Source organism: Pagrus pagrus (assembly GCF_965226575.1).
Source record: "Pagrus pagrus genome assembly, chromosome: 17".
Lineage (NCBI taxonomy): Eukaryota > Metazoa > Chordata > Actinopteri > Spariformes > Sparidae > Pagrus > Pagrus pagrus.
In genome coordinates this window covers 21,831,770-21,845,717 of record NC_140201.1, presented here as the reverse complement: position 1 = coordinate 21,845,717, position 13,948 = coordinate 21,831,770, and the positions used below count along the sequence as shown (strand labels likewise).

The 13,948-nt window shown below is 41.6% G+C and overlaps 1 protein-coding gene across 1 annotated transcript in view; it reads left to right on the top strand.

Annotated features, from left to right (window-relative positions):
* LOC311273049 (hippocalcin-like protein 1) overlaps positions 1 to 13,628 on the top strand; it is a 43,812-nt gene extending 30,184 nt beyond the window's left edge. Inside the window, exons 2-5 of the mRNA XM_084379916.1 lie at positions 2,350 to 2,517; positions 5,109 to 5,390; positions 8,920 to 9,025; positions 10,114 to 13,628. Of these exons, the coding sequence (XP_084236042.1) occupies positions 2,422 to 2,517; positions 5,109 to 5,390; positions 8,920 to 9,025; positions 10,114 to 10,211 (582 nt within the window). The 5' untranslated portion in view covers positions 2,350 to 2,421 and the 3' untranslated portion in view covers positions 10,212 to 13,628. The remainder of the gene's footprint in view (positions 1 to 2,349; positions 2,518 to 5,108; positions 5,391 to 8,919; positions 9,026 to 10,113) is intronic.
* Positions 13,629 to 13,948: the final 320 nt, after the last annotated feature.

Sequence of the window (13,948 nt, the reverse complement as noted above, 5' to 3'; positions counted from 1 at the left end):
AGATATGTTGGGATATGTTTAACCATCGTGTTTGTTAAGTTGAAACTTTCCTGATGTCGTGGCTTTACATTTCTACTCTAACCAAGTGGTTAAGGTTAGTGTTTAGGGTAAGGAGAAGATCATGGTTCGGCTTACGTCGTTCTGTCACCGCAAACGAGGCTGGTATTCCTCCCAATGCCTCGTTAGAAATACCCGGTTGTTGGCTGCAGATTGTCCTAAAGTCTGGTTTTGTTGCCATTGTCCTGACATCTCATTTAAAATATTGAGTGGTTTCACACTTACTTATGTTGAAACACTGCCTTGAACAGTGGTCTCTGGCATAGTAGTTGTCTTGCCCAGCTGTCATGCCACCACCATCTCTTCCTCCTTCTGAGGTGAAAGTCACCTCATATACCTGTAATGGGAACATGATATCTCTGGTTTTACAAATGTTGATATGATTCGTATCAGTTGTCTGGATATAAGCTGCATTTTAATGCCACGTGGCAAACAGCCATCATTTTGTTTCCTTATCCTTACCAGCCCCTAGACAGAGAGGAGGGAATCATAATTGATGAGCACTTCTCCCCTCAGTACCCTGGGAATTGAGCGCAAGCATGACTGTCAGTGTTCAAGCATTTAGGATGAAGGAACTAATGTTAGTCTGAATCTAATAGCTGAGGTAATACACAACCGGACACGTGGGTTTTGTTTGTGTTTATGCGAAGCTCTCGGCAGGCAGCATTAAAGACCTGCAACGCCCACACGGCCCACCTCATATGCACCACGCACACGCATGCTGTTTGACTTTCTCAAGTTCACGTAAACACGAACAGGCCTGCGCTTGGTCTCACTTTCTCACGTACACACAAAGTTGTCGGCGTAATTACCCAGCGTGACTGAGGAGAGACTGGAGGTCAGCGGGGTCGGCCAAGTCTCATCGGAGGTGTTCGAGCCCCAGTGATACTGTAATTTAAATCACACACACACAGAGAAAGCAACTGCTTCGATGGTAGAGCGCGGGGTAATTAGCCTTCGAGTGCAGGGAAGCAAACTAAACAAGCACAAGTTTGTTGCTCTTTTTGACACAAAGTTGTTGCAACAGTCTCATATAGATGTTAGTAACATTTATTAAAGGAGCATTTTGTAGTTTTGTAGAAATTCAAACTCAGAATCTTGATATTTACAATGTCAATGAGGTAATAATACAAATCAGGAATACTTATTTTCCATAAGTGAATAAAAAAGCTGTTCTCAGAGGAAAATAAGGTCCCAGAACATTGTTTGAAGCTAGAAAGGTGGCAGGGTCCGCCACATATAAACAAAGTAAAACAGTATGAAATGAGAGTTCGTTTATTTAGTTTGTTAAGGCATAAAAAATAAGTCAATGAAGATCTCTCTCTTCTGATTGGAATGTCTTTCCCAAAACTACATAGTGCACCTTTATTGATAAAGCACAAGACTGATCAACATTCACTATGAAATGAGTATCAATGAAAATACCACATGTTAATCATTACTTCTCCCTGAAAACAACCCAAACAACTTAACTGTTTGCATGTTACAATTTATTATCCCATTGAAATCCCATTAAGACTTTAATGACGTCATTGATAATTGAATTTTATGGTTAAAAAAAGAAGGGATTTGGTGTCATAATGACGGTTTCATTATGTAGTTGCATCACTGAAATCGTGTTTTGTCAGGCAGGTCGGACTGAGAAGAAGATTAGGAGATCAGGGGACACGGACGGACACACACACACACGCACACACACACACACACCCCAACACCACCACCACAGTTGATTTGACACACAAACACACAGCTGGCCAGATAAACCCAGAAATGTGATCAGTGGGCTAGCGCTGGACGTCACAGGGGTGTGTTCGGGATTATTTAATGTTTTGCGAATGTGATGCAGCAGTTTAAAGACTTGCGTAACATCCCGTGTCAAGGGAATTGGGACACGACACTGTGACAAGGCTCGCTTTGATTTCATTTAAAAATAGTCATTATGTGAGTGGACAAAGTCACGTTGTCAATTTGTCAGCGTCTTGTGGGGGGGAACTGCCTTATGTCATCTTTCTGTTGTTCGCTTAGTGATTTAATTTGCACAAAACAAAATGTCCTTGTGCTGCAGCTGGATAGTAACAGAAAGCGTCTTTTTTAACCGTCTTCTGCTTTGAACTCGAGCTGTCACTAGTGCGTCTAATCCCTCATAGTTTTGATCTGTTGCTGAGTGACTCCAGTGACGTACTGCCGACGTTTGCTGACCGACTGCATTTCACTTCTCATTTGTCACACAAGGTCATTTTCCTGTCTGCCTGATTATTGCTGACCTCCTGTGTCTTCATGTCTGATTGACAGGTGTGAAAAGCAGCCTGGCTAGTGCTACAGTCACTGTTTTGTGAAGGAAACCAAGCGTCCTGTCCCGCTGCCATGGGGAAACAGAACAGCAAGCTGCGGCCGGAGATGCTGCAGGACCTCCGGGAGAATACCGAGTTCTCCGACCACGAGCTGCAGGAGTGGTACAAGGTTCGCACACACACACTGTACACACAGTCTGGACATTTCTGGGTGATGCCAAGTCATAGTGGTGGCACTGCTGTACTCATTACATTTTCTCAGATACTATACTTCAGATACTATATTTGAAGTGCTTGTGCATTTCTTGAGTATTGCCATTTTATTCTACTTCATAGGGAAATATTGTTTAACAAACTACATCACAGCATCAACATACATAGTTGATGTGATGAAGTGGTCAGCAATTCAATCAACCCATTTTATACATCGAGCACACATAAAGGTAACATTAAAGAGGCAATATTATGCAAATTTTCAGGTTCATACTACTTTTACTTTTATTTGGGGGTCCTAGTAGAAAAGGTTTACATACTTAAATTTTCAAAAAACACATTTTTCTCATATGGTGCATTGCTTCAGCACCTCTTTACACTGTGTCTTGAACGCGCCGTTTTAGCTACAGAGTGAGACATCTCGCCTCTGTTCAACTTTGGTGAGAGTTGCACATGCGCATTACTTAAGGGGCAGGATGTAGCCAATCAGAAGCAGAGTAGGGTGGGTCATGCAAACAATGTAGTGTGATCTAAAATAACGCTGCTACATTAATCGAAAATGTATGTCTGCTGACTGACTGGAGTGTATTTATTTTATAATAAATATATAAAAATATATATGAATATAATACCTGTTACATAGTGGTGCACTTAAGTTATGGAAGTAAAGGCTCAACTCCAAACCAGGCGTTTCAGGCAGTGCTGGAGCAGTGTTTTCTGTGGGAGAGAGTAACTCCCTTTGGTGTGGACTTTGGGCTTTTTCACTTTGCAGACCTTTAACATGCACAAAAATGCTTCGTAACACAATAAAGGAAAGGCAAAAACCCAAAAGGCATAATATGACCTCTCTAACAATACTTGGAGTTGTGTTTCTTGTCAAATTAAAGTCCAATATTTCCCCTTTTAGTTCTGTTTTGGTGTGTTCACCAACAGGCGCATTTTGTATTTCACCGAAAAAGTTGTGTTTTCATACATTTTCTGTTCGGTTGGATTTACTAACGTAGCCTTTGTCTGTTGCCGTTTGTTGCTGGACAGATAGTTGGTTAAACAGTGAGTTTTTGAGAGCTTGTTTGATGGAAACAGCTGCAGCAGGAAAGGAAGTTGATGGAAGCATTAAGACAGAGCCAAAACATTAAAGTTGTGGTCGGTAAAACCAAAACAATGAGCTAAAACAGGCTAATAGCTGAGGCTACTGTAGTGGAGTTTAAAATTGATGCCTTTAATTCTCATCTTTTCATATTAAAGTTGAGTTGATTTAAAAATGTCACTTTTGGTTTGTGGTGATCACTCGACCGAGGTTAAATGTCAACAGTGTGCTATGTTACAAATTCACACCTGTCTTAGATAATTTAACACTTCAGTCAATACTGAGCACGGACAAACAACACTTTGGTCAACACCTGTCAACACAGATAAAACCTTAGTACTGGAAATGTTATCAGTAATGAAGTGACTTCAAATTATTTAAGAATATAAGTGTCTATATTTATTAGGTGATAGTGCAGTTACCTTTAAAAATAGCTTAACCCTATGTTCGAGGACAAAGATGGTATTTCATGTGACAATGTCTGTCTCCATCCAAGACCGAGCACCACCCACTCCCAGTGAGTTAAGTCTTGCATGATGAGGTGCCACATTGACCTGATCGCAGTTATCCCATCGTGTGCGTATGGATGTGTGTTTGTGTAATGGCTACACTATATGGCTTTAAGCATGGATTAAACCTATGGAACAGCTGTGTGAGCCGTCCTGAATAAGAGCCATACATGTTAAACTATCACCTCCCTGACCCATGACTTAAGCCTTACTGACCCTGGGTCACCTCACACTGACAGTGGCCGTGGTGGCGTTCACTCTCGGCAGATTAACAGCTCCGGGATGCTGCGGGTGAAATATAATACTAGTATATTCCATAGGATGTTGAGGTGCCTGAGAATTTATCTAACGTGTCTTTTTGGGGGATTTATTGGCAATAAATCCAAGTTGTGTTGTCTCTCTCTCAGAAAATGAAAATAACTTTTATCAGGACTGAACCATGTTGATATTCCACCTTCACTTAACAGAATATTTGATACGATGATCAAAAAGTAATTCCAGCCTTCAAATCAGGACGATGACTTTCTCACCTCGCCACCTCTATCTTAAAGGCCTTTGTTAAAAAAATAGCTTTATTTCTGCTGAACAGAGACCGAGGCTGACATGACTTTAACTCCCTTTTCTTCTCAGGCACAATGCTGCCTTATCAAATGTGACCCCTTGAAAAGAAGGTAGAACTGCTTTCATCTATCCAAGACTAAGCGCCTTATCGAAAAGTACTTCTTCGATCTGTTAGAATGAAGCATTACATGACTGAAACATTTGCTGATCGAAGTTTTGTGACACAAATTTGATTCGTGATCGTTCCAGCCGGCTTTGAAAAGGTTTTACATGGGTCTGCTGCTCTAACATATGCATCACAGTGATGTATTATATTGTCTTGGAGACTGAATGAGAGCTTCACATGTCTTATTTTCACTCTGGTCTCGCCTAATGTCTTCTTCTCCGCAGGGTTTCTTGAAGGATTGCCCCAGTGGAACCCTGAATGTGGAGGAGTTCAAGAAAATCTACGCCAATTTCTTCCCCTACGGCGACGCCTCCAAGTTCGCTGAGCATGTTTTCCGGACTTTCGACACCAACGGCGACGGCACGATAGACTTCCGGGAGTTCATCATCGCCTTGAGCGTGACGTCACGGGGCAAGCTGGAGCAGAAGCTGAAATGGGCCTTCAGCATGTATGACCTGGACGGAAACGGGTACATCAGCCGCGAGGAGATGCTGGAGATTGTACAGGTGAGAAAAGGACACTGGGCAATGAAGTTCAGTTGGGGACAGAGGATAAGTAAGGCATCTGGACTGTGAAAAGGATTTGGGGTATTTTTCATTTAATGCCATCATTAGACACAACTGTGCAGTGAGCTATATGCTAACATCACAACGACCACTACTAAAGTACACCTGAGGCTGATGGGAATGCCATTAGCTTTACATTTATTTTGTCATAAACCAAATTAGTGGAAAAATCAAGGAAACTGATGTTATAAAAATCATGGGATCATCAGCGCCATCACAGTTCATCTTGAGGAGGACAAGAACATCTGTGCCATCCATCCAACAGTTGACGAGACACAAACCAAAATAGCAATCCCGTGCTGGCACAAGAGGAAGAGTCAGGGAATCACCAAAGTCAACAGGATAAATCCTCCTGGGACCATGAATGCTGAACAGAATTTAATGGAATTGCAAAGTTGTTGACCAGCAAACCACAGTTAGCAAGGCTAAAAATGGTCAAAATCAAAGTGGCAGAGGCTGCGATCTGCTCGCTTTTAGTCCCTACTATGTGTCAAGCTCCAAAACTGGACGCTGAATTTCCCATAATTCAATCTTTTTGTTAAACTCTTGCTGCTTGGTAAATAACCGTGTCTTTTAAACTGTATACCCCAAGTTTGTAACACAGACTTGTTGTAACAAATATTTAGTCCCTATCTAACTATCACTGTTACACAGGAAGACCCAAACGTAGGACACACACACACAAAAGGTGAGCTGTAATGCTTTTGTGCTCCAAGTCACAAAAGGGCAAGCAATGAAGAAATCTACCAAAGTAATACAAAAACTAAGGGCACACCAGAACAACACGAGGAACAAATCAGGAACACACGAGGATGAGAACAAGACAATCCGTCATAGAGTGAGGGAACAACACAGGCTTAAATACGAGCTAAACTAGCGAGGGGCAGAGGTGCAGGTGGAGAGACACTGGGAACAGGGCGGTGCTGACAAGGCTGATGTGAGACAGCTGTGTGTGTGTGGGGGGGGGGGGGGGGGGGGGGGTGTCAGGCTGGGGTGGAGCAAAGGAACACAGGAGGGAAACAGAACGTTGGGAACACAGGTGAGCAGGAAGTAGACAGTGACAATAAGACACAAGAGAAAAGGACTAGAAAATAAAACATGAAATCAACAAAAACAAAAAAAACATGTAACCTTAACGACATCATCATGATTATTTTCTCAGACTTGAGCAGACTCCTCCACTGAAGACCACTGAAGGACTTACAAATGTTTTAATATTTGTACTGACCGTTATGTGTAAAATCCGTGGAGTGCCCCTTTAAATACAGAGTGGATCAATATATAAAAGGCACAAAGTACAAAGAACACGATGCCAAATATTAGTCACATGAGGATTTGTATACGACACATGAAGAAGAGCCCAAAATAATGCCATAAATCTCTTAGTCACCATACTTAACCGCTTTTACTAAAAACATGTGGTGCGGATGATAACATAATATGCTTAAAAAAATTGGCCAGAGCATTGTCAGTGCGCCTTCATAATTTCCCAGAATCCCTCCGCTATACCTGTTATTTGGACCAAACAGTCACATAGGGTTGCACTGACGGGAATAGACGCAAAGAGCACTTAGCATAAATGTTCACTTCAATTATGCAAGTTAATACATTCCTATAAGCATGTTTGTGCAGGAGGCTCAAGCGCCGATATGCAAAGACCCGCAGGCACACTTAATGTGCTGACTGCTATACTGGCAAAGGCAACAGGTCTGCATGAAGACTGTTAAGCACAGTACAACATTAGTGCTGTGTGTAAGCTTGTCACTCATACTCGAAGAGAAGACATAGAGAGGCTCATATGTCGAGATATGAGGATCTCACTGTATGGTCTGCATCTGTGTGTGTGTGTGCACTACTGGGTTCTCATGGATTAGCGAGTTAAATTTAACAGAGTTTATCCCTGAGTGTGCAGAATACTAGGATTATCCTCAAGCTCACTGAGGTTACGCACCGTTGGATGGGAGAGGAGGGACCCATTGTGTCATTGAAAGAGAGAGAGATGGTCACGATAGAGGAATCAGGTCTGGTTTACACCGCACTGTTGGACAACACACGGCTTTTGTCTTAATATGTCATAACGGCCTGTGATTGATTAAAAATGGGAGCGTAAATGTTGGACGCAAATTAAGATTAGTTTTGAAATCATTCTGTAAAAATTGGCAACATAAAAACTGAATATTTCCCCAAAACAGGTGTAAGACAGGCTTCCAGGCCTCCAACACTGTTTATCACAAAAATATGTTTAGAAATGTCTGGAACAATAAGATATCTCTGCTGTCCCGCTAACACTAAAATTGAATATAAATCGCAGTTGGCTGTGTCATCCATGGCTTTTAGTTTGGCACGCCCGAAACGCTTTGCAAACTTTTGATTGGCTTCTAGAGGTTTATTAATTTAACTTTTTTTTTTTTTTTTGTACATGACAATTACAGGAGCTTTGGACCGCTGGGAGAATGAGGTTTTCAGGCCCGGGGCTAGCTGGTTAGCATGCAGTTAGTAGATATCTCTGCAACACAGCACATAGCAGTCTCTGACATAACATCAAAACTGTCATCACATTCTGCTGATAATTTTAGTTTATTTTTGAATGTTTTGAACTAAAATTCTTACATATTGCCCCTTTAAATAATAGGTTATAGATCATATTAAACACATTTGTGTGCAGATTAACTATTTTGGCCCCATTTTTCAAACCGATGTCTGTCATGTCTCATGTCTGAGATATATTCTCAAACAACAAAAATGTTTTGCCTGTTATCCTACAGTTTCTTTTTCCAGTATCCACCCAGCTATCCAACCATTTTTGAAGAAATATATGAACTCTCATTTTATAGTCCAAGAGATAAAATTTTAGAGCTGGTATGTCTTACTGAAAAGCACAGAGGGCTTATTTTGTGTGAGCTACCCCCCATCTGAGGGTGCTGCTGTGACACTGATCTACAGTCAGTTTTACACCCTATGCTCCCAATGGAGATGATTTAATGGGCACATAAGCTGATTGTAGATCCGTGTCTGAGGCCGGCTGATACTCGGAGCTCCTCTACGCTCACTTGCAGAGTTTAATTTAATGCTATCAGGGGACGGGAGGCGCTCATATCAGTCAACAGATAAAGATGTATCAGATCGATACAGTGAGCTCTGCTCGTAAGCCCCCCTACCATGCTGGCACATGCAGTCTGTGTCCCCGTGGTGTGACGGTGGTGCTGCATCCATACATACCCTGCGTGGGTATTTGTGGCAAAGCTGCCCAGGGAGCAGCTCTTAGCATCTGGAGTAACAAATGTCAGGGAATCGTGTTTATCAGCATCTTGAAAGCCACAACGACTTTATTTTTCAGTTCAGTTGTGTTTTACTTCGCTCCTGCTGAGGCTCCATAATGGCTCCCTGCTGGCTCAAGTACACTTTCTGTTCTCCCGCCCCCATCCTGCCTAACCCAGTCTCTCTCCTTCTCTCTCGCTCCATCTATTAGGCCATCTACAAGATGGTGTCATCTGTGATGAAGATGCCAGAGGATGAATCCACGCCGGAGAAGAGGACGGATAAGATCTTCAGACAAATGGACCTCAATAATGATGGTGAGAGGAGGAAATGGCATCATGGAGGGATGAATATGCTGCAGAGAGGGAGAGTGAGTGAGAGCTGGAGGATGAGTGTGACGGTCCGTTGAAGATAATCTTTGAAATGTGCCCGTTTTACTGGAAGAGAGGAGAATTTATGACTGCGTGGTTTAGTTTTTAGTAGTTTTTTTGTTTTATGCCTGTGCCATGCTTAACATTTAGCCCATCCCTCGTGAGATTACAGGACGTTATCAAACAGAAAAAGTATCAACACATGTACAATAAAAAATAAAGTAACAACGTTATGTATACTTGTAAGCATTGTGAAGAAAAATCAAACAAATCGTACGCTGAATATCAGAGGAAATACAATTTAAATGTGTCAGATGTGAAGAGCCAACTCAATCTGTCTGCATCATCTATATTTACACAGTAGATGTCTCTTTTTATCTCACTGAACAAAGTATTGTTTAGCTCCCAGTCAAAGGACAATAGATAACTGAAAATGGAACTCATTTTCTTTATCAGCGAGACAAGAACAAGTTCACTTTTCTTCTTCTAGACTGATAAATTGTCCAGTTTCAACATTGAGCTGTCAAATAAGAGATTCATTCTTAGAAGAATTATCTACAACATCAGTGGTGGGCTCGATGGGTTTTATTTAGACGGTCTACAGCGCAGCGGGCTAGTGTGTTTAGCTTGTGTCCAAGTCCATATTGCTAGTTCAATGGCAGATAATCTGGGTGCAAAGTGTGGCGCACGGCACAAAGATGTGGACTGCAACTTTCTTGACTTGCAAAATTATCTTTTAAATTGACACATCATAGTTCATGGCACAATTCAAAATCATACATGTATTTGTCTCTCACCATTGACTACTTACTGTACAAGTTTTTTTCCTAAATACAGTAAGGTCTCTGGGGACACAGAACAAAACTATGGAAACACGCTTGTGATAGTTTAGAGTGTATTTATAAACTTCAGGTTCTTACAAATGATTCCTCCTAAAGCTCGACCAGCTGAGTAAGCGAGAACATCAACATATGAAATTCATGTTTTTTGTAACGTCTCTTCTCTTGTCTTCTCTGTCTCCGTCCACCCTGCAGGCAAACTGTCCCTGGAGGAGTTTATCAAAGGTGCCAAAAGCGACCCCTCCATCGTCCGGCTACTCCAGTGCGACCCCAGCTCGGCCTCCCAGTTCTGAACCTCCCGCCCCGCCGCGGCCCTTCCTTCCTCACCCCCTCTGTTGCTATTGAAACAGTCACTCAAATCAATGCATGATGGTTCTCGTCTCTCATATCATCTTTCTTTTTTTTTCTATTATTGTCGTTGTGTGCGAGGATGGAGGAGGGATTTTAAGGAGGCTAAGAAAAGTCATCTCTATCATTTTACATTCATTTTTATATTTGGGGGAAAAATGAAGGGACATGCATACATTTAACGATCGGTCGACGGTGGCGTCCGCTAAGTATCTCTCGCTCTGGAGTTTTCCTGAGGAGCTGGTGACAGAGCGTGGATGTTTTCTGCAGGGTGGGGATGGCTCAGTTTGTCCTCCAACTCACATGTATATCATGTATATACTGTACGTCTATGTATATCATGAGATGAAGTACATTTGTCTCCATGTATGGTGCACACTTTCTGGCATTGAAAGGCAGTATTATGTAGCGTAGCTTCCTGGTCTGATCTGAACGCGTGGTCGGGGGGGTGGAGGTGGGTGGGGGCGGGGCGTTATTGGGATTTTACTGCTATATGATCTTTCGCTGAGAAAAAGAAGGACTGAGATCCCATTAGGTTTTTAATCGACATCTTCTTGCATTCTGTTGATTCTTAAACTCTAAATGTGTTTTTCTTTTTGTTCATTTGTACATATTGTTTTCCTCCCTCATGTCGTTTTATTTATTCATTTTTATTCTTATTATTGTGCTTTTACTTTGACATGTTGTTAAATATGACCATACTCCAGTTTACAGTGACAGAGAGAGGGAGAATATGAGTTCAGATTGATCTCTTTGGGATTCGTTAAAAAAGTGGGAGATTGTGAAATAAGAAGATCCCGTGATGCATTTTTGATCAACGACACCAGTAGCACATATCGTTTGAGCCGCCATGTGTTTATATATAAAGTATGGCTGTTGCATTTGGTCTGGATGCGTGTGTGTGCATGTGGATATGCACCGTGTGCTTGAGGCTAACTTTTACAGTATTACCATGTTGTGTTGTTTCTTAATTTGTAAGTATTTTAAAGATCTTTAACAACGAGCAGTAAACTTAAGATAGTCGTAAACCTGTCACTATACTGCATGATCCTACGAACCAGACGACGACAGACTCCACGATAACGGTCATCGCACAGCGGTCTCTTTTTGTAGCTCTGCAGCCTCCTCAGCACTGTACCGGGCAGAAATGATTAAATATTTGTCTTGCTTTGGGACTAAACCCTCCCTCCCCTCCTCCTCTCTCTCTCTTTTTCCTCTGACAGACAGAGAACTCACTAAGGGCTCGTTCATCACTCTCTAGCTGAATGCTTTTATAACCTCCTGGATTAGTCTGCTTACAGAGCAGGTAGATGAAGGGACATGTTTCAGGAGACGGGAGCAGGAAGACATACTTGCTCTGATTAAGAGTTTTCAGGGGTTTCCAGACATATGTGGTCATCAGTGGCTGTGTTTACATTAGCACTGATAGAAATCATTAATTAATATTTTGGATACCATATCAGACATTAAATTAATATTTGGAGCAACAAGAGAGTGAAAGAGAACTTTAAACTGAGTGTTATTTGAGTTTTTTGAAACCTGGCCTCAACTGAATAAAACATGCTTCAAAATAAAAGCCTCCCTCTGAAATACTGTGCACATGCAAACAGAGCCACTGCTGCAGCAGCACCAGCACGACTCCCGGGTGTTTACAATGCAAGGACCCCATTGTAAGATCACTGTTGCCATCTTCTGTTGTGGAGGTTAAACACAACAGAAATTCTGTTAGTGGGAAAAAATAGCAAAACTGCATTTTCCTTTACATGATGAACGAGAGAGTCAAGCCTGTTAGCTGAAGACCATCCACAAGCATTACAGGATGATTGTTGTTTTTTAATATTTAACTGTTATAATGGCTTTTTCTTGTTTTACCTTTACAGGTTAATATTGTATAAGTGTGACTTTTAAGTGTTTTTAAAAGTAAGAATCAGTGGAATGTAACTAAGTACTTTTATTCATTTACTGGACAATACTGAGGTACTTCACAGGAGTATTTTCATTTTATGCTTCTTTATACTTCTAAACAACTACATTTTAGTTGGAAATATACTTTTTACTGAATTAGATGTATCCGTCAACTGTAGTTACTAGTTACTTTTCATATTAAGTTAAAAGCAGCTTAACAACTATATCTTTGAAGCATGTCAGTGCATTTATAATAATGATCCATCAATATATTAAAGAGGCTGAGTGGAGCCGGTCGTCCTCCATTTCTAAACTAACGTTAGCTGCTGTTGCTCTTCGTTAGCGGAGCAGTGAGACGAGACACTAGAGAATGTGCACAATGCACATCTTTTGGACTGTCAGACCCGACCCGAGTCCTTCACAAAGAAATCCACAGTCCAGCAGCATTAAACAACTTTAACGAGTCGTCCACAGGCTTGTGTAGGCAACAGAAAGACGGGGAAGGTCTGGTTTTTCACGTCCGCTCACATGTGGCCAATAAAAAAAAGTGATTAATACATGTAAACTGCAACAAAGTGTTACATAGAGCCCCTTTAGTGTACACTCTGGCATGGGTCAAACTTTAACTTTTGGTATTTTAAGTAGATTTTGTTGCTAATACTTCTGGATGTTTCCTTGGGTTAATAGTTTGAAATTTTGCCATATCAATGTCCTTACCCTTAATCTGCTCGGTGAAAAGGGACAAGAATTCCTTTTGAAGTGGCACATTGTAATGCTTCATTGAAATCCAGACTAAGGCAATTATTTCAGATGGGTGATCAGCTCCATTAAGCAGGTTGAGACAGGCTTCACATTACACACTGCAGATGGTGAACAGTAAAAAAAAACAATGACTCCTCTGTCTGCTGTGTAAGATCTTAAAATCTTTTTCTTTAACTAGTCTAAGAAGAATCCTGTCACGCCAGACTTCACTACCAGATTTTTAAAAACAGGCAAAATCAGCCCAATATGCACGTCACCAAACTTTGAATTATTGTGTACAAAGTGATCTACCAATGAGGGTCTGAGAGCTGTGCTGGTGCAGCTGCACCTACATGACATCAGGACTGACCAGAGGTTAACTTGTACCAAACATTTGCACAGGAGCTTCCTAACCAGCCCAGCTCTGCTTTGGGGATCCTAATAGTGTCACTGCCTTCTGCTGGTAGGATAAGGAACAACAGTTGCTCACCCCTGATCTACTACAGTTTAACCCTTTTCTATTCTCACTGCCTCTGATGAACTGGTACCTTGTGTTGGATTAATACACGCCCTTCTTACTTTCTTTCTTCCTCCCTCCCTAACCTCCCTTTCTTCTTTCCTTCCTAGTTTTTCTGTTGCATGAAAACCTCACGCGAGGATGTCATGTTTGTTCCGTTGGACCTGAAAGCGAAATATACCTATGTGTTTCAAAGCTGCACGTGTGGACTGTCTCTTCATTTCTTGGCATTTAGGAACGCACGAAGGACAGCATGTCACTGCGGACAAGCAAACATCTGGTCTGACAACTGACCATTACTGACATACATGAAGGTTTCGCAGCCTCTCAAGATACATCGTAGGTTCTTATTAACTGACACAAAGTGGGGGAATTTGTTTGTGTTGCTCTGCCAGGGTGTCTACATGGGTGCCTGAGTGTAACCAGTCATACCTGTCAGGTCACTAACAGCTGACATTACCACACTGAATGTTTCCAGTTACAGAGTTCAGATGCAAACCAAACAAACAATCTAGCTGT